This window comes from Trachemys scripta, chromosome 13 (assembly GCF_013100865.1).
Source record: "Trachemys scripta elegans isolate TJP31775 chromosome 13, CAS_Tse_1.0, whole genome shotgun sequence".
In the NCBI taxonomy this organism is placed as follows: Eukaryota; Metazoa; Chordata; order Testudines; family Emydidae; genus Trachemys; species Trachemys scripta.
In genome coordinates this window covers 5,002,592-5,028,698 of record NC_048310.1, presented here as the reverse complement: position 1 = coordinate 5,028,698, position 26,107 = coordinate 5,002,592, and the positions used below count along the sequence as shown (strand labels likewise).

At 59.4% G+C, this 26,107-nt stretch overlaps 1 protein-coding gene across 2 annotated transcripts; it reads left to right on the top strand.

Moving 5' to 3' along the window:
• Positions 1–2,542: 2,542 nt before the first annotated feature.
• On the top strand, positions 2,543–25,462 carry CDH15 (cadherin 15). 2 transcript variants are annotated; one of them, XM_034788753.1, is made up of 15 exons: positions 2,543–2,680; positions 14,621–14,704; positions 15,370–15,531; positions 16,839–16,994; positions 17,323–17,467; positions 19,890–20,050; positions 20,387–20,515; positions 20,718–20,903; positions 21,363–21,616; positions 22,061–22,203; positions 22,275–22,511; positions 23,056–23,295; positions 23,389–23,525; positions 23,985–24,149; positions 24,753–25,462. In XM_034788753.1, exons 1-15 carry the CDS (start codon positions 2,627–2,629, stop codon positions 24,948–24,950), a joined length of 2,451 nt encoding a protein of 816 aa, XP_034644644.1. In that variant the 5' UTR covers positions 2,543–2,626; the 3' UTR covers positions 24,951–25,462. The 2 variants fall into 2 exon arrangements, with proteins under 2 accessions (XP_034644644.1, XP_034644645.1); XM_034788754.1 differs by lacking the exon at positions 14,621–14,704.
• The last annotated feature ends 645 nt before the right edge of the window (positions 25,463–26,107 follow it).

Sequence of the window (26,107 nt, the reverse complement as noted above, 5' to 3'; positions counted from 1 at the left end):
ACACACAGGGAAACTGAGTCCCACCCCCTCTGCATGCAAACCATTGAAACGTGGTCAGCCGGGCCCTCGCGGGTATATAAGGGGCAGGGCGGCGCCCGTCAGGCAGTGAGATATAAGAACGAACTGAAGTGACGCGAGATCCCAGCTGCGATATTGTGAACCCTGTTTTAGTGAGTAATTGTGAAAATGTACGTGTGTTTTAAGACTTGATGCGTGTAAGTAGAGACTAATGAAGGACATATTTAATGAGACGCCAGAGATATCGATTGAACCCCTATCTACGCAGCAAGAGCGAAGAAATCCTGTTAACTCTAGTCCTTTCATTCAAAAGAAGTAACATGGTAAAGCTGTCACCCACCGTAACCCTAGTTACTACTGGGCCACCCAGCGTTGGTGCACAGGTCAATGAGACGGACAGCAGAACCTCAGAGCTGCGAACCCCTCGGGAATGGGGGTTGTTTGTAACTCTGAACAAAACTTTCTGGTTCTTTACAACTGAACATTGACTTAACACAGCTTTGAAACTTTACTGTGCAGAATTGAAATGCCGCTTTCCCTGGTTTTTTTACATTTAGCACAGCCCTGTACTGTATTTCCTTTTTTTTGGTCTCTACCTGATTGCATATTTCCGGTTCCAAACGAGGTGGGGGTTGACTGGTCAGTTCATAACTCGGAGGTTCTGCTGGACATTTCAGTTATTCTGAAAATGAAAAAGTTTCTATAAGCTTAGAGGAAACGATTTTTTTCTTTGCTTACATGTGGTGTGAATAAATGCAGATCCTAGCGTGCAAAGCCCAGCGTGCAAATTTATCATCTTATATGACAGGGGTAAATCATGCATGCAAATGGTGCATCAAAGTCATGAAATGGGCTACAAATGCAATAAAAAATAAGGTTTTAAAAAGTTTAACAAATGGAGGGGGGGAGCCGAAGATGCTCCACACCTGGGGCACCATTTAGTCGTGAGCCAGCTCTGCTGCTGTGAACCCAAGGGAGGTGGCAATGGTAGTGGTGGGCTCTGGCTCCTGGGACAGCAGGGGATAGGGAGGCAGGCAGCCAGCCATACCCCTCCTCAAACCGTTGGCTCCTGCCCATGCCATGGCCCGGTCCAGAAACAGGCCAGCCAGCTGTGCAAAGCCACCCATGGGGGTGGGGAACTCCACAGGAAGCCCCTGCTGCTAACGGCCAGGTCCGGCACCAGAGCAGCCTTCCAGGGGAGGACTCCAGCCCTGCCCTGCTCCCCTAGCTGGCCAGGGATGGGCGTGAAGGGGAGGCAGTGGGCTCACTCCTGGCACTCGGCCCCTCGCTCTCAGTAGTGGAGGCAATGTGCTCTGATTCCAGGGGAGGGAGCACCCCCTCTGGCCAGGCACATAGCAGCAGCGCTACCCTCCAGAGGGGCCAGCCTCAAACCCGCCCTGGCTGGAAGGACGGAGGCCCTGAGTGGAGGGATGAGAGGATCCACAGGGGACGGCAGGAAATAAACAAAGACAGCTCCTGATTCCGGCTTTGTCGTGCCCACACAGTTCTGCCACCTGTCTCTGCCCCCCCCCCCCCCCCCCGCGCCCACCCTCCCCCCCTCTCCCTCTGGCTGGCAAGCGGTTCTTTGAGTCACTGGTGGCAGCTGTTCGGAGCCATCCTTCGCCTGCCAGAGCCGGAGCCAGGGGGAGAGGCCAGCGGAGAAGGCCTGCCAGCCCAGGCTCCCTGCACACCTCCCTGGGTTCCCTGGCACCCTGGTGCATCGGGGCAGGGCCCAGGAGGACAGGGACAGGGCAGGAGCCAGGGGCCTGCCTGAGGTAGGCTCAGAGAAGGCGGCAGGGTTTGAAGGGAGGGGGGAGCTGTCCATGTTGCCCTGTCTCTGGGGCAGAGCTGTGTGGGACGCTCTGTGGGCCCTGGTTTGTAACCCCAGGGAGCTGGAGTTGTAGAGGATGCGGGGAGCCGAAGGCCCTGCCGTTCACACACCACTATGGAACCGGGCCTCGTCCAGTGTGGGCAGGTGGCTGTAACCCGGCGAGCGTGAGCGTCTGGGAAACTGAGGCCCTGCAGGGACGTGCTGTGACTGAGACCAGCACCTAGGGCACTTGTGGGGCCCCCAGCCAGGGCAGGCTCCTTGCACACCCCCATCCCCAGGTGGGTCTGACCGGCGCGAAGGGCTCAGTGGACGCTCTGATGTGGGTGAAGGGTGCTAGCTGCGTGTTGGCCTGTGTTAATTAGGAGCCGGTTTAACTAAACCGAAAGGAGCGAAATTGGCCGTGGCTCCGCTGGGCAGGTGTCTGCGCTCAGCCTGGCTAGCAGCCCTTGGGCTGGCACTCGGTTCCTGGTCCGGGGCTTGCAGCTGACACACAAAGGGTTAACCCTGCCCATCCCCCCACCCCCAGTGCAGTGGGCAGGATGATATCTGACCGTCAGCCCGAGCGCTGTGTAATGGGGACAGCTGCTCTCTTCCCCCCCCCCCAATTATCCCCCCCCCCCCCCCCCCGCATGCACAGCACATGTGCTGTCACTCAGCCAGACAACAGTTTTATTTTAGCTCCGGACTGGAGAGCTCCACACAAGAGAGTCGCTCCCACTCCGAGCCCTGCAGTCCCTGCCCGAGGCGCTGACACTGCCAGCCCGGGGACCGGCCGGGATGGAAAGCCCCTGCCTTCTCGCCTTCTGCCTCCTGGCACCTCTCTGGGCTCAGGTAAGGGCAGGCAGCAGTCCATGTGCTGACATCCGGTGCCCAGCCCCGGCTCTGCGGCAGGTGGCACCACGCTCTGGGGCAGTGGCCACCGAAGGGAGGTTTATGGAGCCGGTCTGGGGGCTTCCGGGGCTTGGGATCCAACCACAGCATCACCCCCAGGGGCGCTGGGTGCTTGGTAGAGTCCAGGCCCCAGCTCAGCCCCTGCACGGACAGGATGTGAGGGGTTTAAGCCAGGACGGTGTGGAAGGGAGTCCCACAGGCTCTGGAGGGGCTTGAGGGGAAAGAATCTGCCCAAAGACCACGCTCAGCCCAGAGCCCTGCTCCCGGAGCCGGGGGGAGACAGCTGAGTCCCGGCACATGGAGCCGGGGGCTGGGGAGAGCAGAGCACGGAAGACGGGGTCGGGGCCCAGAACAGAAACCCTATTGACCGGGATCCTAGCCTGGAGGGGGGCTCATCCCACTGGGCCAGCTCTCTGGGGACTCCTGGCAGGCCCACCCTGTGTACGGGTGAGGGTGGGGCGCCCCCGTATGGGGAAGGGATTGAATGCACTGGATGTATCACGGGGGGGCTCCAGTCACCACCTCCCCCGGGAAATGCGGCTGCTGGAGATTTGGGGTGGGGGGCTGCAGCAGTTCTTGGGCAGTTGATGCTGTTGTGAAACCAGATCTGTGCAAAGGGGCTTTCAAGGCATCACGCCTCCAGGTGCAGGCCTGCTGCTCCCCACCCGGTGACAGAGCGGCCTTAACCCGAGTGTCCAGGGGCTCATATTGGGGGCTCTCACCACAGTGTCTGGGCATCTCTGACAGGTGGGAGCCCTCCTCCCCAGGCACATCCCCCCGTAGTGTTAGCTCTTGTGTGTTCAGTGCCTGGGGCTTTGGGGTTCTGGAATGAGCCCCCAGTTCCAGGCTTCTGCAGCGTGTGTGTGTGTGTGTGTGTGTGTGTGTGTGTGTGTGTGTGTGTGTGTGTGTGTGTGTGTATATGTGAGAGAGATCTACTAATTGTGCCCAGGCGCACCAGTAATAGCCCAGGACCCCATAGTGCCAGGCGCTGTACGTTATTAGGTGTATTATGGTAGTGCCCAGGACCCCGTGGTGCCAGGCGCTGTACAAACACAGAACAAGACAGTCCTGGCCCCACAGAGCGCAGCGGTTTGTGTGTGCACCAGCCCTGAGAAACTGGGGCTCCTCTCCAGGCAGGACCCCACTGGGAAAGGGCCTTTGACACAGGCCCCAGCATCCCTCAGCGTGCCCCCGACTCCCCCTCTCCCCACTCCAGCCTGGCTTCCCGTTCCTTTGGCTAACGTTGCTGGTCCCCCCGGGGCTGGGAGCAGTTCCGTAGCTGGGGGCGGGGCCGTGCCCTGGCCGACAGCTGGTGGGAGCACTCCCTCCCGCCGGCTCCAGTCAGGTTTCCTAGTCAAAACAAGCCCCCTCCGCCCGCCCTCCCCAGGGAATGGCAGCTGGGCCAAAGCAAAGCAGAGGGAACTGGACAGGCTGAGCCGGGCGCTATCAGGCCTTGCTGCACCACGTGGCCCCGCTGCACAGCGCCTGATCCCCGGCTGGGCACACACCCAGGAAGCAGGAGTGGGCGCGGCAGAGCCACCAATAGGCTGCTAGCCCCACCACTGGCCTGAGCAGAGAGCATGGTGCCAGCGTGCCTGGCCCGTCAGCATCACACACGCCTGCATCCACAGTCACCTCGTCCACAGAGACAGCCGTGCGCTGTGCGTTCACACGTGCAGATAGTCACCGTCACCTTACCACACGCGCACTGTGACATAGACTATCCCTGTGTGCACACACAGGTCCATATGGCCAAAATCTCTCGGTAGCATGCAGGCAGCACCGCTGCGGTCAGGCGGGTTTCCTGTGCTGTACACGCGTGTGCACGGAGGAACCATGGCAGGAGGGCTTTGGCTGTCTGGGAGAGGCGTCTCTCTGCTGCGGCTGTGCGGATCCGGTGGGGCGCCATGAGGATCTGGTAGAACCGGGAAGGGTCTGGAAGAGCTGGGGGGTCTGTTGGAACCAGGGGGGATCTGGTAGACCTGGGGGAGGGGAGATCTGGTGGAGCCGGGGGGCTCTGGTGGAGCCGCAGGGATCTGGTCTAGCAGCGCATGGCAGGTTGCTAATGGATGTTACAGAAACGTAACCAAGAGCGTTTTCCAAAGTTGCTTCCTGCTGAGCTGGGTCTGGGGCAGGGCTGTGCTGAATGGAGGTGGGGCAGGAGCTGCTGGCTAAGCCCCACAGTTCCCCCCAGAGGGGAAGGAGCAGGCGCACTCTGACCCCCAGCAGCGGGAAAGTGCACCGTAGAGCGGGAAGGACGAACCGTTCCCACCCATCCCTTCCTGGTGGGGGCCGGCCGGAGGATGGTGCCAGGGCTGGCAAATGGCAGGAGGGTTTGGGGAGGCTGGACAAGAGGGCCAGTGAAGACTGACCATCTATGACCCCCCCCCCCTCCCCCCCCCCCCCCCGTCCAACCATATGCCAGGGACCCGCCTCTCCTCCTGCTCTGGAACACCACACCCCTTGTAGAGTCTGCTCAGACCCCCCCCACACCCCCGCCCCAGGTAGGGGGTGGCCCAGCCCCATAGCAGTGAGTGCGTCATGCTGCCCAGCTGGAGTCAGTGACAGGTGTGGAATGTGAAAAAGCTGTCGGCGGGGCCCGCTGCTGCCCCTCAATCCTGACCCAGGCTCCCCTCCACCTGTCCCAGGCCCCAGCTCCCCCTACACCCAGCTCCGCCGATGCCCCTCAACCCCAACCCCCCGCCGCCATTCCAGCCTGGCCCCTCCGCTGCAGACCAACAATTTTGCCATGTTACACGTTGGGATTTTGTGACCAAGTTTTGGGACTAAGCTGAACTGCCCAGTCAGTGAGGCCAGACGCAGCCAGCCCAGCGCTAACCCCTTCCTCTCCTGCAGCCACCATGGCAGGAGGCCTCTCTGGGCATGTCTCCACCACGACACACACCCGTGGCTGGTCCCAGAGCCTGGCCTCCAGCCCAGGTCGTAATGTCTGCACAGCAATTGTAGCCCCGGCAGCCTGAGCCCCAGCCCGTAAAGCCGGGCCAGCCGCGGGTGTTTTCCTGCCATGTAGACACACCCTATATCTCCAGTGGGGGGGAGGGGGCAGGCAAATGGCCCCAGAGTCAGGCCAAGGCTGCAGCGAGTGGCCCAGTATTGGGGATCCCGCTTCTGCCTGGCAGGATGGTGAGCCTGGCCCAGCTACTGTCTCCCCGCTGCAGCTACGGGGACAGCGATGGCAGCTATTTATACCCCCCTCTCCCCCCGGCGTAGGGCCCTCTCCCCCCCGGGACATTCCCAGCATTCCTCCGGGCTGCCGTCCCGGGAGCGGAGGCACTGTGGGAACCAGGCTCGCGCCTTGGCAGAGCTGGGCCGTTCCCAGGGGCTGGGCTCTGCACTCAGGCAAGACGGTCCCCAGTGCACTCACCACACAGCCAGCCTGCTGCCCCATCCCTCCAGCTCCCTCGGGCAGGGGGCTGTGGGCTGCTAGCCACCCGCCTCACTGCCTCGGTTGATGCGGGGCCCGGAGCCAGCACAGGCCCCTCGGGAAGAGTTCCAGTGCGAAGGAAAATCCAGCGGGCAGGACGGTACTGCCACACGCACTGCCTAGACCCCATGACCTGCAGCGTAGGCCTCATCCACCGGCCACACCTGGCAGCGTCCAGCATGCACGGGGAGGCTATGGAGTGGGCCAGGCTAACAGGCTGGGGACGATGGGTGTGCAGGGCCGGGTATGAGTGTGTGAGGGGGCAGGGGTGTCTCCATGGGAGGGGTGTCCATGCATCTTGTGGTTATAGCCAGTGTGGGGCTGTGTTTGCCCAGCTGTCCCACTGGAATCCCAAGCTGGGCCCAAACAGGCCTGAGCGGGGAGCGTGTGTGGCTATTTGGAAGGGTCAAAGGTCAAATTCAAGCTAGCTCTAAAAATGTCTCCTCTGAGCAAGGAGGAGGGCAACACCCCTCCCCCTGCTCCCTGCCTTAGTTCCCGATGAGGGGGCGTCAGGTCTTCTGAGCGTAGCCAAGCAGGTGTGGCCAGGGGAGGTCTCATTGCTAAGCCAGGGGCCAGCAGGGGAGCAGAGACACAACCAAAGCCCAGCCTCTTGTGTCCTAGTGGCACCGCCCGAGGTGCTGACCCCTCCAGCCACCGGGGCATCCTCGCATGGCAGGCCGGCCCCAGCACCGCCAGCACGGCCTCACCCCACAGTACAAAGCCAGGTCGTGGGGCAGGCCCAGGACTCCAAGACACCCCCCGGAGCTCAGTGAGGCAGCCTGGGAAGGTGTGAGGCCAGGCTGGGGAGGGACCTGGAGGCCTGGTGGTGGCCATCTTAGGATGTCCCTGAGATGGGTGGCTGGGGGCGTTCTGGTTCATGGTGCTGCATTTCCAAGTTGGGTCCATCTGCTGTTGCTGGGAGAAACGTCCCCAGCCTGTGTGTGTCCCTCCATTGCGCCTGGATTTCAGTACCTAGTGTGCAGAGCCGTAGGGTCGCCTGTTCAGTCCCTTGTCTGTGCACCACATGCATGTGCGGGGCATGCCCAAGCTGTCCCCACGCTCACTGCCATGGCGGGCTACGTCCCACCAGGCTGTGCACAGGCACGGCCAGGCCCAGTCCAACACTGACGCCAATGGGAGGACCCCTTGGGCATCATACTAAGCCCTAAACGGGTACCACGCAACTCTGAAAAGCTGGCCCCGCCTCCCGTCGTGCCCCCCCGCCAGGAAACACGGCCCATCCTCCTGGGCCTGTGGGTGTCGAACCTCCAGGGGGTTATAACATGGCATGTTGGCAACAACTTTGGGCCCATCTCTGGTGCATAAGCCCTAAGGATGCAGGCGACTGGGTCCTCCCCCCCGCCCTGTGTCTGTGCTGGGAGGCGCACGTCCCCCTCCCAGAGGAGCAGAACCCTGTGTGTTTGGAGAGAAGCTCTCCCCCAGCCAGGTGCCTGGCCGTGGCCCGCAGTGGCGTTGGGGCTGGGAGCCAAGGGACTTGGCCTGGGCTCCGTGGCTTCTCTGTGACCCTGGGAATTGTGGTTGCAGCGTCTCAGTTCTGTGATTCTCCCAGGCCGAGGGAATGTGTGAGCGGGCTCCTGGCCAGCAGCTGCATGGCGTGCCCAGCCCACCCCGCCTGCTCCAGCTGGTGAGCACAGCAGGCTGGGCACCCAGAGAGCACCCCCCAGGCCCACTGCGGTGGTTCAGTCAGCCTGTCGGGGGCAGGGGTCTGGGCAGCCATTCAGTGGCTCCAGTGCTGGGGGCCGCCCAGGCTCTGTTCGGCTGCAGCCGCAGGTGGGCTCCCCGCAGCATGGGGGCGAGCTGGAGCTGCTGCCAGGTGCCGGCCTGGGAGCTCTGGGGACAAGGGACCCACAGCACAGGCAGCCGGGAGCCTCCCCCCGACGGCCCTACTGGAGTGGGCAGCGCTGGAGCGGAATCAGTCAGAGCCTCCCTCGGGGCCTGGACTGGCTGCAAGTTAGGGCTGAGGGTTGTTGGCAGAGCTGGGGGGGGGGGGCATGGGATGGGATAATGGGGGCTGCGGATCAGGACTGAGGGGCATTGGCAGAGTTGAGGGGCACGGGACTGGGATAATGGGGGGGCTGGGGCTCAGGACTGAGGGGCATTGGCAGAGCTGAAAGGGGGGGATCCGCCCATCATCTGACTCTCCAGTGCTGTTTGTTCTTTCTCTTCCGTCAACTTTGTTAAAGCCCCATGGGGGAGGGTGGGGGTCCAGTCAGGAGCAGTGAATCCTCAGCAAATACCTGTATGGGGGGGTCCCTTCTCCTGCCCGCCCCAAGGGGGGGCTCTGAGTTGCCAAGGCAGTGGAGCGCAGGCCCCTTGCCCCAAGTGGGGGAAGGGAGCCGGAGGCTGCTCCCAGGCTCCTTTCCAGGGGCCCCTGAATTCCACTCGCCTGTAGATTTATTTGGATTCTCTGGTTAAACCCCCCTGGGTTAAGTCCCGAGGTCACCCGCAGCTGCCTGCGATCCTGGCAGTGTGTTCCCAGCACACACCCAGGCACTTGCCTCTATTTATAGCCAGCGGGGCTGGCACTGTCTGTGCCCTCCCCGCCCGGCCGTCCCCTGGGCCTGTGGGAACCCGAGATTAGTGTGTTCCCTCTTCCAGCCCAGCTGAGCAACGGGCCCCGACCCCGAGTCTGGCTGGGGCAGGAGCCTTTCGCTTCAGCCCCAGAGAAATGAGCTTTGGGGGGTCAGTTTGGTGCTGTGCTGGGCGGGCGACCAGCCCTTGGGGCACTGGGCACCCAGAACAGCACCCGCCACTGCGTCTTTGCAGCAAACCCACCGACACTGGCCTGGGCGCGCGCACACACACACACACACCCGTGCTCTCACACACACCCCGGATCTCTTTCTCCCTCTCTCTCTTTCGCACACACATACACACACAGAGCGATACCTGCATCACACACACACACACATCGCACACCAGCGCTCTCACACACACCCTGGATCTCTCGCTCCCTCTCTGGCGCGCGCACACACACACACACACACACACACCATGCAGCTCACATTCTACATACACGCAGTGCCCAGTCACACATTTGCCCAGAATTCCTGCTACACTTGTCTGGGGGCAGTACACACCCAAGCATGGTGCAGCCTGCATGGCGAGTGTGCAAGGAGCACACCCATCATGCTCACGTGCAACACACCCAGCGAGGCCCCCTGCAGGCAGCTCACAAATTCCCCACCAAGAGCATTATTTGCCTATAACAGGGGTCAGCAGCCTTTCAGAAGTGGTGTGCCGGGTCTTCATTTAGTCACTCTGATTTAAGATTTCGCATGCCAGTAATATATTTGAACATTTTTAGAAGGTCTCTTTCTATAAGTCTATAATATATAACTAAACTATTGTTGTATGTAAAGTAAATAAGGTTTTTAAAATGTTTAAGAAGCTTCATTTAAAATTCAATTAAAATGCAGAGCCCCCCGGACCGGTGGCCAGGACCCGGGCAGTGTGAGTGCCACTGAAAATCCGCTCGTGTGCTGCCTTCGGCACGTCTGCCGTAGGTTGCCTACCCCTGCCTATAACAAGGGACGCTCCAGCCGCCAGAGGCTCTGCCTGCCCACCGTGCCTGTGCCTCACAGGCCCCTCGATCAGCAGCACTCGGTGCTGCCAGGGCCTTGGGCTGCAGGCTCCTGGGTCGGGGGGACTGAGGCCAGAGTCTGGCCCCAATCGCATCGCCCCTCTTTGCTATTCCCCTGTTGCCCTGTGAGAGCCGGAGAAAAACCCCTCCTCCAGCCCCCATCCTTCCTGAAACCCAAAGGGCCCCTCCAGACCCCTCCACCTCCCACAGGCCCACGCAGCTGCTCCCTGAAGCCCCACCACAAAGGGCTCTTGTGTTTCCGGAGATGCATGGCTGGGATGTCTCGGCAGCAGCTGCTCTAGATTCTGCCACTCGCAGGCAGAGTGGGAGGAAGGGCTTCGTCTAGCCGCCTCCTGCCCGGACGGGGGTCAGGCGCTGAGATGGATGCGGACACCGAGGAAAGGCTGGGCGCGGCAAGTGGCACAGGCACCGGCTTCCCCCAAATCCCCTCCCCCCAACCCCACCCCGCTCCACATCTTCCCAACCCAGGCCCTGCCCCACCCCACCCCTTCCCCCAGACCTCTGCCCCGCCTCTTCCCACCCCCACCCCGCCTCCTCCCGCCCACTTCCGACCCCTCCCCAAAGCAGACCCCGTCCCTGCTCCTCCCCACCCAGCGCCTCCTGCACGCCACGGAACAGCTGATCGCGGTGGGCGGGAGGTACAGAGCAGGGAGGGAGGGGACCTTGGCTGCCAGTGGGTGCTAAGCACCTGCTGTTTTTTTTCATGGGTGCTCTATGGCAGGTGGTGGGGGGAGGAGGGACTCTCTGGGGTGGGGTAATGGGGTCTGTGATGGATGACCGGGGCTGATGGGTGTCTCGTGGTGCCCGGTGTGTGGGAGTGCACGTGTGACTGTGGCCGTTGGTGCACAGGTCTGTCATGTTCTTGTCTAGCAGATATGGTCTGGCTACGGCGCTTGCTTAGACACCCCAGGTGTGTCCATCCTAAGATCCTTTCGTGCTCTGCCAGGTATGACCGAGGTGCGTTTAAAAGAAAATCTTTGACCAACAGCGCCACCTCGTGGCTGGACAGTGTTATAGTTTAGCATTCCATGACATCTCCCCCTTTAAGTGCTACATTCCTGCCGTTCCCAATATTTATACTATCAGGCTGTCTTTGCAGTTCAGCGTGTATCTGGCTGTTCTGTGTCTCTGAATCGCACTGGTTTTCTAATGACACGACCCAAACGCGGAACCACTGGGCCATCTGGCTGGGCACTGACTCGCCGTGGTCAGTCTGGAATCCTTGAGTTCTCCCTGTTCTGAGTTGACTGGTCTTTCTGGGGGACAAACTGTAGATGTCATCGGCTTCTGTGAAACTCTCCATTGTTTGTCTCGATTGCATAGGAGCTGGGCACTGCCTTCTTTTTCTTCACAACAGCTGGAGTTGTTCAGCCTTTTTCCCCATCCAATTAGCTATGCACGTGGCCACTAGGTTCCAGACCCAGCAGGTCCCTAACTGGCAGATGTCTGTTGTAAGAGTGTTCATAAGCTCTTTTAACCTTTTTATTCAATTTGGCCACCGTCTTCATGTCTAGCCACTTCGGAGATAGAGCCAGTAGCTGCTATCGGTGTGGATCTGTAACTCAGAGGAGCAAGGAATAGATCTTCCTGCTGTAGGATTTTCTTGTCTGTCTGTACAGGTCTCTCAGCCGCACCGTTCGCTTGTGGGTAATGTGGGCTGCTAGTAATATGATCAAAATCCTATTTCATTCAGACTGACTTAAATGCTGCTGCAGTGGATTGTGGTCCATTGTCCATCACTAGTTGTTCTGGAATACCAAAGTGAGCAAAAGTGCACTTTAGTTTCTCAATAACACTGCAACATGTTATGTCTTTCAAGTACATTATTTCTATATAACTAGAAATATGGTCCATGACAACCAAGTAATGACATCATCTGAATTCACATAAATCTGCAGCTAGTCCCATCCAAGGTCTGGCTGGTTGAGGTGTTGTTATTAACGGTTCTTTGTGTTGTGTTGGTCTGTTAGCTTGGCAATGTTCACATGCCGATACTTCAAGTCCTCACTGATGCCCCGTCACCACACTGACTGATTGGCCTGTTCATGGCATTAGTTAATCCTTGATGTCCTTCATGGATGAGGTTTGGGATTTCTCCTCCCATTTCATTTGGAATTACAATGCAATTGGCTTTCATCATGAGTCCATTTGACTCACTCACGACAAAGTAAGTTGCTTGTCACATCCTTAGTGTCCTTTAGACGTGTAGGCCAGCCACCCTGAATGTTACTTAGAACTTCCTGAAGTTGCGTGTCTGTGAGGTTGGCGTAGTCTCTTTTCTGACACTGGTCTATATGTGTCCATAGCATCCTTAAGGCACCTTTACATCATCTTCGAGCTCACAGGTCGTTGGGTGTGATGCTGGACTCCGTGACAAAGTGTCTGCTACAACCCGATTTTTCCCAGGAACATATTTAGCAATTGGGTTAAATTGCATGAACCTTATCAATAGATCCAGGTCTTTTCCACTGCTGACAGTAACAAGGTAGTTTATGGTCTATTATCTGTAAACTAATCCAGTCCGCGGAGTATTTGTAAAAGTTCCCACATGCCCATACACTTGCCAGGCTCCTTTTCAATCAGTGCATGTTGTTTTTCTGCTTCTGTGAGTGTGCGAGAACAAAATGCAACTGGCTTCCACTCAGAGCCCTGTTGTTGCAACAATGCCCCACCCAGCTGTTCGCATCTGCACTGACCATTGTGGGTTAGTTCACATCACAGGACTGAAGATCTGGAGCTGTTGAGTTCATTTCTTTTACCTTTTTGGAAGCAATTTCTTGATTTGGCCCCCACAGCCAAGATGGGTTGGACTTCAACAGTTCATTCAGTGGTTCTGTCACTGTAGAAAGGCCTTGTAGGTATTGACCCAAGGTAATTTACCATCCCCAGTATACATCTCAGTTCTGGTACATTTGCTGGTGCATTCAATTCTCAAATTGCTTTTACTTTCCCAGGGCTGGGAATGGTTCTTGCCTTAGTGTCTGTCCCAAAATCTTGATTTGGAATAGGTGGAAAATGCATTTTTCCTTGTTTAGCTTCAGCCCAGACTGACTGATTACGCTTAGCATTTTGTTGGGGGTTTTGGTATATTCTTCCATCGAAGAGCCATCCGTCAGAATATCATCCATGAAAACAACTCCATTTATGTTCAGTAACAGTTCTGCCATCTTTCTCTGGAAAGTCTCAGGGACACTGGTAATCCCCAAAAGTAATCTGTTAAATCTCCCGGGTGTGATAAATGTAGTCCGTTTAGCACTTTATTTGGCTAAAGGAATTTGCCAGAATCCACTTGAGGCATCCAACTTGGAGAACACTGTAGCTGCTTTCCCTTTGGGGAGGAAGTCGTCCCATGTTATCTCCCACAGCTGCGTCATTAAGTCTTTTAAGATCCACATAGGAAGCCTGCGAGGTGTACGCACAGTGTCTCTAGGGTTATTTGTGTTGTATCACCTTCCAAAACGTCAATATCAAAAAATATTCTAACACGTTCCTCCCCCTTTCTCAGTGGGCCCTTTCTGGCTGCCACGCAGCGGCTAAGAAGGCTGGAGGTCTATGGGCCTTTGGTCACATACACTCTGAACACATAGCTTTTGTCTTTGTACATTGATTCGGTGAACTGGCCTATGCAGTTCAGAATCCCTCCAGGGCTCATCAGATGACTGTCAGGTGACTGCTGCTTCAGAAGGGGATTGTAAATCCCTTCTGAGAGGACTGTGACATCAGCTTCTTCAGCCAAGTCAATTGTCTTGCCATGAATATTCAGCTGCCCTCTCCAGGCAGGCTCTATGGCATCACAATGGCAGAATCCCAGAAACAATGGCGCTTGATCCGAGTCAGCTCCCTGAATGCTTTGGTGCTGCAAACAGCTGCAAACTGTCCATATTTGGTGCATGTATTACAGCACGGATCTCTGGCTAGACTTTTTCCGCACCTTGCGCAGGTGGGCTGGAATTGGTTCCTCTTCGCCTGGGAGCGTACGGGAGTGCTAAACTGTATTATACTGTTCAGCCAGCAGACGGCACTTATTTAAGTTCCCCTCAGCCAGACCTGGTGGAGCATGAAAGGGTCTTAGGATGAACATGTGGGGGGTGTACAGTATTTGCAAGCTCTGTGACCAGCCCATCTCTGTTACCGACGGACGTGCCAGGGAGGGGTCGTGTGGCAATGCCTGTTAGCGCTCATGCTGCAGCTGTTAACAGCGTCTAAGCTAGTTGCTTGTTTCACACATTGCTCTTGGGTTTCCTGTCTCACGCTGAGGGGGCTTTGCTCTCGGTGGCTAAGGTTAAATCGCTCTTCAGTTGTACCTGCTGCAAAAGGTTTTTAATCTCTTAACCAGCCTGTTTTGTCTATTTTCATGTTTTGCATTTCCCAAATCACAGGTTTCAGCTCATGTATGCAGAGCTCTTAGAAACCGGATAACATTTTCTCCTGGCCCTTGAGTTCTCTGGGGAAAATGTGCTCTTTCGTAACGCCCATTTCTCTGAGGTATACAGTGAGCGTCTAACATAGCCGGACCCCTTTCCTTGTCAGCTTAGTGACTCTCTTCCAATAAAGGCAAAGGATTTAAAGCTATGCGCTGCCTGCTTCCCCAGAGCATAAATAGAAGATACCGGGATAGCTTCAGTTTCTCTGTGGGGCTTGCTTGTAACGCGAAGTCTTGTTTCCGGTCTGAAGGTCTCTGGGACTTCGTGGTAGGCATATGAGACCCTGCAACCTTTCTTGCTTTGTTCCTTTTGTTTGCAACCTTGGTTGCTGTTTTCTTTCTGTTCTTAATTTACTTCTGACACCATGTCATGTATTTCTGTACCAGATATGGACTGGCTACAGAGCATGCTTATGCACACCAGATGTGTTCGGCACACGCGCCTTTGATGCCCTGACAGGTGTGGCTAAGGTTAGCTTCGAATAAGATATTTTCAGACAGTTCCAGCACCGAGTAGCAGAGCAGAATCATGCAGATTAGCATTCCGTTACAGTGCTGCGGCTGTTTGCAGGCACAGCCTGTAGGAATGTGTGCGCCCCTTACAGGAAAATTCCACCATCGGAGCCTAAGAAAAGCCAGGGGCTCTTGTGCTGGGGTGTCCCTATGGGTGTCTCTCAAGGATTCTGACATCCAGCCTGCTGCGTTCTCAGCCGGCGGTGTTGTCGCCTCCATCAGCCCTTACCTGTCCAAAACAGCGCAGTCCCATGGAGCGGGAGAGAGGGGTCAGCCTCTGCAGAGAGGAAACCCTGGGTGAGGGGAATCCCTCAGGAGGAGTGGGGCATTGCCTGTCACAGGCACCAAATGGGCACAAGGGAAGAGCCCCCACCACTAGCGCTGGGCGGGGAGCAGGGCTGAGTGCGAGGGTAGGATTGCCTCACATCCCCATGCTCTGGAGCCATGAGCCCCCTTGACTGCTGGCAGCACAGCCTGAGAGGGAAGGAGACCAGCCTCGCCTCAGAGCATCCCCACCACACCCAGCCTGCAGAGGTGGGGAGGGCAGGCCGGGGTGGGGGAGCCAGCAAGCGGAAGCCGGGGTGACCGGTGGGATGGCCTGACCGCAGCCTCTGTCCCAACAGGGCATCAACCTCTCCCAGGGGGAGGCTGGCCTCCCCGCCAGCCCCCTGGTCCTGTATCCATGGCGACAGCGAGCTGGGCCCAGCAGGGTGAAGAGGGCCTGGGTGATCCCACCCATCAGCGTGTCCGAGAACCACAAACGCATCCCCCACCTCCTGGTGCAGGTACGTGCTGCCCAGCCCGGCCCGGCCAGCCCAGGGCAGGTGTTACAATGGCCCAGGGCCCCAGAGCTCCATAGCTGGGCTGCGTACGGTGCGGGCCAGGCTGCCCCCTGCTCGGCCTGGCGAGGGCAGCTCTGGGGCATCAGGCATGGGGAGGACAGAGGCCATGGCAGGGGCAGAAAAATGTAGACAGGGCTTCTCCTCACCTCAGGGGTCACCAGGCATCCAGGCTATGGGGCAGGGATGTAGGTTGGCCCTCACTCCCGGGCGGCGCCCCCCCAAATTGTGTCAGACACACACCCAGTCCTCCCATCATGTACACACACATCTACAAATGCACCCACACCCCACCACCATCTCACACACACACACATCCACCCCGATCCATCACACACACACACATCCCCCATTCACACACAACCACCATCCACCATCACACGCATCCACACCCATCCACCAACACACACACACATCGCCCATTCACATGCAGCCATCATCCACCATCACACACATGCACATCCACCCCGATCCACCATCACACACACACGCATCCACCCCAATCCACCATCACACACACACATCCACTAGTCACATCCACCATCACATATGGACAATCATTGCACGTACACACATATTCACCATTGCACTCAGGGACGGCTTCAGGGTTTTGGCTGCCCCAAGCAGCCAAAAGAAAACAAACAAACAAGAAATCCGCGATCGCGATCTGCGGCGGCAATTCAGCGGAAGGTCCTTCGCTCCCAGGCGGAGTGAGGGACCGTCCGCCAAATTGCCGCCGAATACCTGGACCTGCCGCCCCTCTCCGGAGCGGCCGCCCCAAGCACCTGCTTGAGAAGCTGGTGCCTGGAGCCGGCCCTGATTGCACGCACACACACCCATTCACCATCTCACACACACCCATCCACCTTTGCACAGGCACACATCCACTCTCTCCCACACTTCCACTACCACACACGCATGCACCATTGCAGGTGCACACACCCATTCCCCATAGCACATACACACACACAAACACACCCATTCCCACTCCCTCCCTGACTTACACACACACACAGAGTCACGCCCTCGCCCAGCCTGAGCCTGCCTTCCGGTGATGTGCTGGGCATCCCTGGCTGCTGGTAACGCCTTGCGGGTGGGTGGCTCAGGGGCCGATCCAGGCAGCCGCCCACCCCTAGACCTCTTGCTCCCAGGATGGCTGGGCCTGCACTCGTCCCAGAGGGCCAGGCTGGGGAAGGGTGCGGGGCGAAAGGTTGCCAGCCCTGTGGGTTTATTTTCACACGTCCCTCTGGCAGATCAAGTCAGATAAGCAGCTGCCTGGGGGCGTCATCTATAGCATCAAGGGGCCAGGCGTGGACGAGGAGCCCCTGGGCATCTTCTCCATTGACAAGTTGAGCGGGAAGGTTTTCCTCAACACCATGTTGGACCGGGAGAAGAACGACCGCTTCCGGGTAAGGGCCCCTCCCTGCATGCAGCTCGGCCTCCTCTGCTCTTGCTGCTGTGTGACACACACACACACACACACACACAGAGCTGGGGCGGGGGCATGTTCTGGCCTGGGGAGGAAGACAGTGCCTCCTGATGGGAGCCTGGCGTGGGATAGGTGTGAGCTCTCCGGAGCCAGCATGGCCAGTCATACCCTACAGCGCCTCCTGCTGGCAGCGGCTGGGACTGGCACAGCCCTGGAGCCAGTTAGTCGGCAGTGAAGTGTGCTATTGTCTGGTGGCCGCTAAGGAGCCGGGAGCTGTGGCTGATGCCTGTTCTCTGCCCTGTGCCCAGTTGAGGGCCTTTGCCCTGGACCTGGGGGGCGCGACCCTGGAAGACCCCACTGACTTGGAGATCGTTGTGGTGGACCAGAACGACAACCGGCCCCTGTTCCAGCAGGAGGTTTACACGGGGCACGTGGTGGAGGGAGCCGTCCCAGGTGGGTGTCTTTGGTGTGAGCCTGCAAGGGCCTGGCATTCCTCGGTCCGGCACAAATCTAACACACAAGTATGAGCACATTGCTAAGGAGGAGCACAAAGGAACAGCACCAGCATGTAGGGAGATTGGAAAACAGAATCCCAACTATACATAAAAAATGATGGGATCTAAATGAGCTGTTACCACTCAAGAACGAGACCTTGGAGTCACTGTGGGTAGTTCTCTGAAAACATCCGCGCAATGTGCAGCGGCAGACAAAAAAGTGAACAATGGTGGGAATCATTAAGAAAGGGATAAATAAGACAGAAAATAACATATTGCCTCTCTATAGATCCATGGTATGACCACATCTTGACTACTGCGTGCAGATGTGGTCGCCCCATCTCAACAAAGATATATTGGACTTGGAAAAGGTTCAGAAAAGGGCAACAAAAATGATTAGGCGTATGGAACAGCTGCTGTATGAGGAGAGCTTAAGACTGGACCTTTTCAGCTTGGAAAAGAGACGTCTAAGGGGGATATGACAGAGGTCTATAAAATGACTGGTGTGGAGACAGTAAATAAGAAAGAGTTATTTACTCCTCATAATACAAGAACTCGGGGTCACCACATGAAATGAATAGGCAGCAAGTTTAAAACAAACAAAAGGGCATATTTTTTTCACACAACGCACCGTCAATCTGGGCAACTCTTTGCCAGAGGATGTTGTGAAGGCCAAGACTATAACAGGATTCAAAAAAGAACTAGATAAATTCATGGAGGATGGGTCCATCAATGGCTATTAGCCAGGATGGACAGGGATGGTGTCCGTAGCCTCTGTTTGCTAGAGCTGGGAATGGGCGACAGGGGATGGATCACTTGATGATTCCCTGTTCTGTTCATTCCCTCTGAAGCACCTGGCATTGGCCGCTGTCGGAAGACAGGATACTGGGCTAGATGGACCTTTGAGCTGATCCAGTCTGGCTGTTCTTATGTTCGGACAACATGAAAAAGGCCAAGGCACAAAATGAGTTACACCGAGCAAGGGACATAAAAGGCAGTAAGAGGAGGTTCTTTAAAAACATTAGGAGCAAGAAAAAGCTGAAGTTACATGTAGGGCCTCCACTTAGTGGGGAAGGAGCACGAACAACTGACGACATCGAAATGGCTGAGATGGTTAATGCCCATTTTGCTTCAATCTTCACTGAGAAAAGCTAATGGTGACCAGATACTCGACATCATTAATACTGACAACAAGGGGGGAAGGATCACAAGCCAGAAGAGGGAAAGAAAAGGTTAAGACTATTTAGTTAAGTAAGATAAGAATATGTATAGTTGGGATTTGGTTTTCCAGCGGGCATCACTTTACATTTATCAACACTGAATTTCATCTGCCATTTTTGTTGCCCAGGCGAGGTGTGGGCTTAGGTGAATTACTATAAGGTGGGTGCCCGAGTGGCTGAAAGACCTCACTCAAAGCATAGTTATCAATGGTTCACTGTCAAACAGGGGGGCTGTATCTAATGGAGTCCTACATGGGGCTGTCCTGTGTCCAGTACTATGCAATAGTTTCATTGATGACTTGGATAATGGGTGGAATAGGCTTATAAAACTTGCAGATGACCCCAAGCTGGGAGGTGTTTCAAGCACTTTGGCAGACAGAATGAAAATCAACAAGATGAAATTCAATATAGACAAGTGCAAAGTACTACATGTAGAAAGGAAACAATCAAATGCACAACTACAAACTGGAGAATATCTGGCCAGGTGGTCGTGCTGCTGAAAGGATCTGGGGTTGAGGGTGAATATGAGTCCACAATGTGATAGAGCTGTGGAAAAGGCTAATGTCATTCTGGTGTGTATTAGCAGGAGCGTTGTATGTAAGATATGGGAGGTACCTGTCCCCCTCAGCTGGAGAACTGTGTCCAATTCTGGGTGTGGCACTTTAGAAAAGATGTGCACAAATTGGAGAGAGTCCAGAGAAGAGCAACAAAAATGATCAAAGGTTCAGAAAAACCCGACCTAGGAGGAAAGGTTAAAAAACCTGGGTATGTTTAGTCTTAAGAAAAGGAGACTGAGGGAGGACCTGGTAACAGTCTCCAAATACGTTACGGCTGTTCTAAAGAGGACGGGGACCAATTGTTCTCCATGTCCACTGAAGGTAGGAGAAGTGATGGGGTAATCTGCAGCAAGGAAGATTTAGGTGAGATATTGGGAACACTTTCTAACTCTCAGGGTAGTTAGGCTCTGGAATCGCCTTCCAAGGAGGTTGTAGAATCCCCATCATTGGAGGTTTTTAAGAACAGGTGGGACAACCTGTCCGGGATGGTCTAGGTTTACTTGGCCCTGCCACAGCACCGGGGGCTGAACTTGATGACCTCTCCAAGTCCCATCCAGCCCAACATGTCTATGATTCTACACCCATGGTGTATTTCTGATCGCAGGCACCTATGTGCTGAAGGCAGAAGCCACAGACGCTGACGACCCCGACACAGACAACGCGGCCCTGCGATACTCCATCCTGGAGCAGGGCTCCGCCGGGCTTTTCAGCATCAATGAGACCACAGGCGAGATTCGCACCGTGCAAGTGGGGCTGGACCGTGAGGTAACGGGCCTCGGGGCAGCCGATGCTGTGGGCTGGGAGTCCCTGCAGGCACACGGCAGGCTGGGGGCCTGCCCGACTGCACTCGATCAGTGGTATACCACGTGGCAACCAAGACCAGTGTGCTCTGGCTACCTGTGGGCAGTCCCTGGGCAAGACTAGCAGAGCCCTGTGCACCAGGGCGCAGATGTGAGCTAACTCAGGCCAATGAGGGGTGGGTTGGGCAGGCCCTGGCCGGGTAACGCCGGGCATTGCCCCCTCCAGGGGTCCAGGGCACTACGGATATGGGCTGGTCCTGGGCCTGACAAACAGGCAAGTATCTGGCTCCCTCCTCCCCAGGTGGTGAGTGTGTATAACCTGACTCTCCAAGTGGCCGACATGTCGGGCGACGGCCTCGCCACCACAGCCACCGCCGTGATCTACGTGGACGACATCAACGACAACCCGCCCGAGTTCACCAAGCCGGAGGTAGGGAGCCAGGCCAGCGGCTGGGGGCCCGGGGTGCAGGATGCCTGGGGGCTAGTCTGACTCACTGCATGGCCGCGGGGGGGTTCCTGCCCTCTGTGGGCTCCGTGCCGGGGGACAAGGATCCTGGCCCACACTGGGGGAGATGTGAACGTGGGCCATGCCATCGTGCCAGGCCGTGAGTTCCCCAGCTGCTCTCTTGCAGTTCTCTGTGGAGGTGCTGGAGAACACGAGCGGCGTGGACATCGGCCGGCTCCTGGTGCACGACAAGGACCTGCCCGGCTCCCCCAACTGGCTGGCGCGATTCACCATCCTGGAGGGTGACCCGGACGGGGCCTTCGCCATCCGCACCGACCCCCGCACCAACGACGCCGTCCTCTCCGTGGTGAAGGTAAGGCGACAGCGCCCTGGGCTACAGCCTGTCCCTGCTCCCAGCCCCAGGGGGCTTGGCCAGCACCCATGCCCCAGCCAGGCCCCTGCTCCCTCCAGCCCAGGCCCAGCTGGAAGTGAGTCGCTCAGTGCAGGGGCCATGCTCTGCCCCTCGTTACCAACGGCCCTAGGGAGCAGCCAGGCCATGTCCCAGCCCTGAACCCTGGTTGGAGCGTGGCCCCTGGGTGTGGGGGTAGGGAGCCCAGCTGGAGCGCGACCCCTGGAGCGTTGGGGAGCCCATGTGCAGAGTGATCCCTTGGGGGGAGCCCGCTGGAGAGTGGCCCCTGGGCATGGAGGTGGGGAGCCCTGCTGGAGAGCGGCCCCTGGGCGTGGGGAGCCCATGTGCAGAGCAACCCCTGGGGTGGCTGGCCTGGGGTTAGCTCTTTTCCCCGTGACTAACTCTCGGCCCCTCCACGTTCAGGCCCTGGACCACGAGGGGCGGGACCACTTCGCGCTCACCGTCTCCGTCCAGAACCAGAACCAGCTGCACCCATCAGCCCCCCAGACCACGCGGGCCCTGGCCATGGTGCAGGTGCAGGTTCAGGACGTGAACGAGGCACCCTTCTTCCCCAAGAACCCCCGGCTGGCCAGAGTGGCGGAGGGGGCGCCGCCCGGCACTGAGCTCACCACCTTCAGCGCCAGCGACCCCGACACCCGCCAGCCTCAGGCCCTCAGGTGAGCCCACCCCCAGGGGGCCCTGACCAGGGGCCAGAGCCGCCTGCATCCCCAGGAGCAGCCTGGACGCAGTGCCAGGGGCTGGGGAACGGGGTGGGAGCTGCACGGGCCAGCGCGGGGCCCCATGGGGGGGTACGAGGATGGGGAACTTGGCCCTTGGCGCCCGCCGAGTGGAGACGCCAGCCCGGCTGCAGGGGCTGCTGAGACGGGGCTGGCGCTCTGGCCTGCAGGAGCCCTGGGTGGGGAAGCCCCCATCAGACAGGTTGGCAGGGGCTGGGCACTCAGGCTCAGGGCTCTGCCATGCAGGCTTCAACTCCTCTTGCTTGGCGCTGGCTCTGGGTGGGGTGTTACCCGCCCACTCTAGGGCACCCCCACCTTTACCCAAATGCTAGGGCTCAGGGCATCATCTCCTGCAGGCAAATAACTTGGTGTCTCTGCCTGCAGTTACTCCCTGGCCTACGACCCGGCCGACTGGCTGCTGCTGGACCCGCGCTCCGGGATGGTGCAGACCAAGCGGGAGCTGCCACGCCGCTCGCCCTTCTTGCAGGGCAGCTGGTACACCGCTGTCATCCTGGCCAGCGATAATGGTGAGCTGGGGGGCGCTGGCTGAGCCCTGCCGGTGAGCGCTGGGCCCTGACCTGTCTGCCCTTGTCCCTAGCTGACCCGCCGAGCACGGCCACTGGCACCTTGTCCATCGAGATTGTGGAGGTGAACGACCACGGGCCGGCCCTGCTGCCGCTGGTGGGCGTCATGTGCAGCGAGCCCAGCAAGGGGCGGGGGCTGCTGCTGAGTGCCATGGACGAGGACCTGCCGCCCCACGCCGAGCCCTTCCACTTCCGCCTCAGCCCCGATGCCCCCCAACTCGCCCACAACTGGAGCCTCAGCCAGCTCAACGGTGAGGGCGGGGGCCGGAGCGAGCGCCAGTGCGATCGCCTTGCCCATGGACGGGAGGCGACAGCCTGAGTCCCGCTCCCCACGGCTCTGCAACAGTGAGGGCAGGGCCGCCCCAGCCCGCCTGAGGGGGAAAGACTTGATCGGCCGGGGTGGGTGGAGCCTAGTGGGGGGGCAGGGGCTGATCAGTGAGGGGAGAGCGGGGGCACTGATCGGTGAGGGGGAGCAGGAGAGGATCAGTGAGGGGGGAGCAGGGCCTGCTCGGTGGGGGGAGCAGGGTGGGATGGTGGGGGGAGCAGGCCCCCATTGGTGAGGGGAGAGCGGGGGGGCCTGATCGGTGAGGGGGAGCAGGAGAGGATCAGTGAGGGGGGAACAGGCCCCCATTAGTGAGGGGAGAGCGGGGGGGCCTGATCAGTGCGGGGGGAGCAGGGGGCACTGATTGGTGAGGGGGGAGCAGGGCCCGATCGGTGGGGGGCAGAACTCGGGGCCATAGGGGCTGGGGCGGGTGCAGGCACGCGGGGTATCATGGTGTCCCTGTCTCCGGCCAGCGACCCACGCGGTGCTGGCGGTGCTGGTGCCGGTGCCCGCGGGGCTGCACTCCCTGCCGCTCCTGCTCAGCGACTCCGGGACGCCCCGGCAGGAGCGGGCGCAGCTGCTGAACGTCTCCGTGTGCCCCTGCGACGAGGGGGGCAGCTGCCAGGCCAGCGCGGCGGCTGCCTCCACGGCCGGGGCGGGGCTCAGCTTCGGGGCCCTGATGATCATTCTCAGCAGCGTCATCCTGCTCCTGTGTAAGTGAGACAACGACCCCCCCCCATCCCCGCTGACACCCCCCCCCAGCCCGGTCTCAGCCCCAGCCCCACCGCCTCTCTCTCTCTCGGCAGCGCTGGCCCTGCTGGCGGCCGTCCGGGAGCGCTGCCACCGGCGCCCGCGGCACGAGGGGCTGCTGGGGAGCTCGCAGGACGACCTGCGCGACAACATCCTCAACTACGACGAGCAGGGCGGGGGCGAGGAGGACCAGGTGAGGGGGGGGCAGCCCCCTCACAGGCGCTACGGGGCATGGGCATGCGCCAGGCAAACCAGCCACACACTTTGCTGCTACCCCAGCCCTGCAAGCGCCCCTCGGTCCCACCCCACAGTTCCCTGCTAGCCCAGCCCTGCCCCTCGGTCCCGACCCACAGCCCCCTGCTAGCCCAGCCCAGCCCTGCCCCTGGGTCCCGACCCACAGCCCCCTGTTAGCCCAGCCCTGCCATTGCCCCACGGTCCCAACCCACAGCTCCCTGCTAGCCCAGCCCTGCCCCTCAGTGCCGACCCGCAGCCCCTTGCTGTCCCCCGTCGCTCCTGTTTAGGGGACACACACACCATATTACACCAGACTGGGCAGCACCAAACTGCCACTGCCCCTTGCCGGCCAGCGCCCCCCCGCAGGAAGGGACCTGCTCACCAGCCCACCCCCCGGCTAAAGCTTTTCTCTCCGTAGGGCGCCTACGACATAAACCAGCTCCGCAATCCTGACTTCTTCCCCCCACCCTGCCCCCTGGGCAAGCAGCCAATCCGGAGAGACACTCCCTACAGCTACGCCACCCCCCCGTATCCACGGAAACTGCCCACCAGCCCCTCTGACATCGAAGACTTCATCAATGAGGTGAGCGGGGGGCAATGGCATGGGCTGGTGCTGCTCCCAGCCGGCCCCGGCATGCTCCTGCCAAGCTGGAACAGGTCAATGGGCCAACTGGGCCGGTCTGCCAGCCCCAGGGCCCCTGCTCTGCCGAGCTCCCTGAGGGCCGGGTGCCCCCAGGACCAGTCTGCCAGCTCCTGCTCGGCCGGGCTCCCTGAGGGCCGGTCTGTTAGCCCCAGGGCCCTGCTCGGCTGGCTTCCTGCCATGCTGGAGCCTGCCCGCTGGTATCATTTTTCCAGTATCCAAACCATGCTGGGCATCTCCCAGGCCGGACACAACCCCTGTCCTGAGTGGGAGGGGTGACATTGGCACAGGAGGGAGGGAACTGGGGTCCCACACCACACTCAGGCTGTGACTGGCTTGACGTGGGTGGGGCTTGGTGCTCCAGTAGGCACCATGGGGCTCCCAGGATCGGAGGGGTGGGCACAGGCGGCAGGGGCAGGCCAGGCGCTGGCAGGAGGGCCGAGCTTGGGCATGGAGACAGGTGCCTGGCCCAAGGGCTGGTGCCAACTAGCCAGTAGCCACACCCTCCCCCCCCCCACCCTCACAGCCCTTTTCTCCTGTCCCCAGGGTCTGGAAGCAGCTGACAGTGACCCCAACGTCCCTCCCTACGACACAGCCCTCATCTATGACTGCGAGGGCTCCGGCTCCGTGGCCGGCTCGCTCAGCTCCATCGTGTCCAGCCTGACGGATGGCGACCAAGACTACGACTACCTCAGCGAGTGGGGGCCGCGCTTCCGCCGGCTGGCGGACCTGTACGGGCACTAGGGCTGGGGCAGGGAGGGGGACTCAGGGAGCGGGGGGGGCAGAGCTCGCTCCTGAGCGTCAGGGAATCCTGCGAGCAGGGGGCTGGGTCCTGCCCAGCACCAGCAGAACCTGGGAGCAGCCGCAGCGCTGCTGAGCCCCGTGCACGGGACACCTGAACAGCACCAGCCTTGGGAAGAAGCTGCTTTTAACAGCAGAGCCAGCCCAGGGCCCAGACAGCCCCCACGTGCCAGGGGCTGGGCTGGGCGAAGCCACTTCCTGCAGCTCAGCGCTGCCTCTGCCCACGCACCAGCCCCAGGAGGGCGCAGGGACGAGAGAACTGCACAGAGACCCACGCGCCCAGCTCAACCTGCAATGAATGCTGAGACGGGCGCCAGGGGGAGGCTCCTGCCAGGCCACCGTCCAAAGCCGGGGGCAGCACAAAGGGCAGAGGGCACCAGCAACCGGGCAATGGGGAGAGCACCACTGCCAGCCTTAACTTTAGCCTGGCTCTCAAGGGGCAGGCTGGGGAGCAGGTGGAGGAGAGGGGTGGGGCTGGCAGGGCAGGGGGAGCAGAGCTGGCTATGGAGGAGAGGGGCAGGGCTGGCAGGGCAGGGGGAGGGCTAGCTACAGGAGAGGTACATTATGCAGGGAGGCTCAGGGCACACTTGCAGCAGATGTGGAAGGGGTAGAGGCTGGCTGGCAGTCTGGCTCCTGGAGTAGCTGACCTGGGAGGGCGGAGAACAAAGTCCTCCAAGGGAGGGGGGGGTCCTGCCAGGGGGGCGGCCAGGGAGCTCAGTGCAGGAAAAGGCGAGCAGGGAGCTGGGGGTCAGGAGTGAGGGGCAGGGCCGAGGGGGTAGCAGCGGCAAGGCCCAGCTGGCCTAGGGAGACAGGAGGGAGCAAGGTAGCAGCCCCCGGCTGGGACAGCCCCAGGCTGGCACCCGATGAGGCAGAGGGCTGTGCTAGGGCCAGGAGGCTCTGCCCCTGGGGAGGTTCTGACAAGTGCCAGGTGAGAATCCCCCTCCGTCACCCCCCAATAAAGAGACTTGGAGTGCGGCTCTGGCTGGAGCGGGGTGCGGCCTGGGCAGGGGGCACCTGCCAGTGGAGGGGGAGTGAAGTGCTGCTCCTGGGCCCGGGTTAAGGGGGCTGCCCAGTGCTAGGCTAGGCCCCCCCAGCCCAGC

Excerpts from the sequence above, each read along its gene's own strand:
- CDH15 (XM_034788753.1), top strand. The coding sequence starts at position 2,627 with ATGGAAAGCCCCTGCCTTCTCGCCTTCTGCCTCCTGGCACCTCTCTGG. Across the intron at positions 20,516-20,717 it reads CCGAGTTCACCAAGCCGGAG|TTCTCTGTGGAGGTGCTGGA; the intron begins GTAGGGAGCCAG and ends GCTCTCTTGCAG. Across the intron at positions 21,617-22,060 it reads CGCCAGCCTCAGGCCCTCAG|TTACTCCCTGGCCTACGACC; the intron begins GTGAGCCCACCC and ends CTCTGCCTGCAG.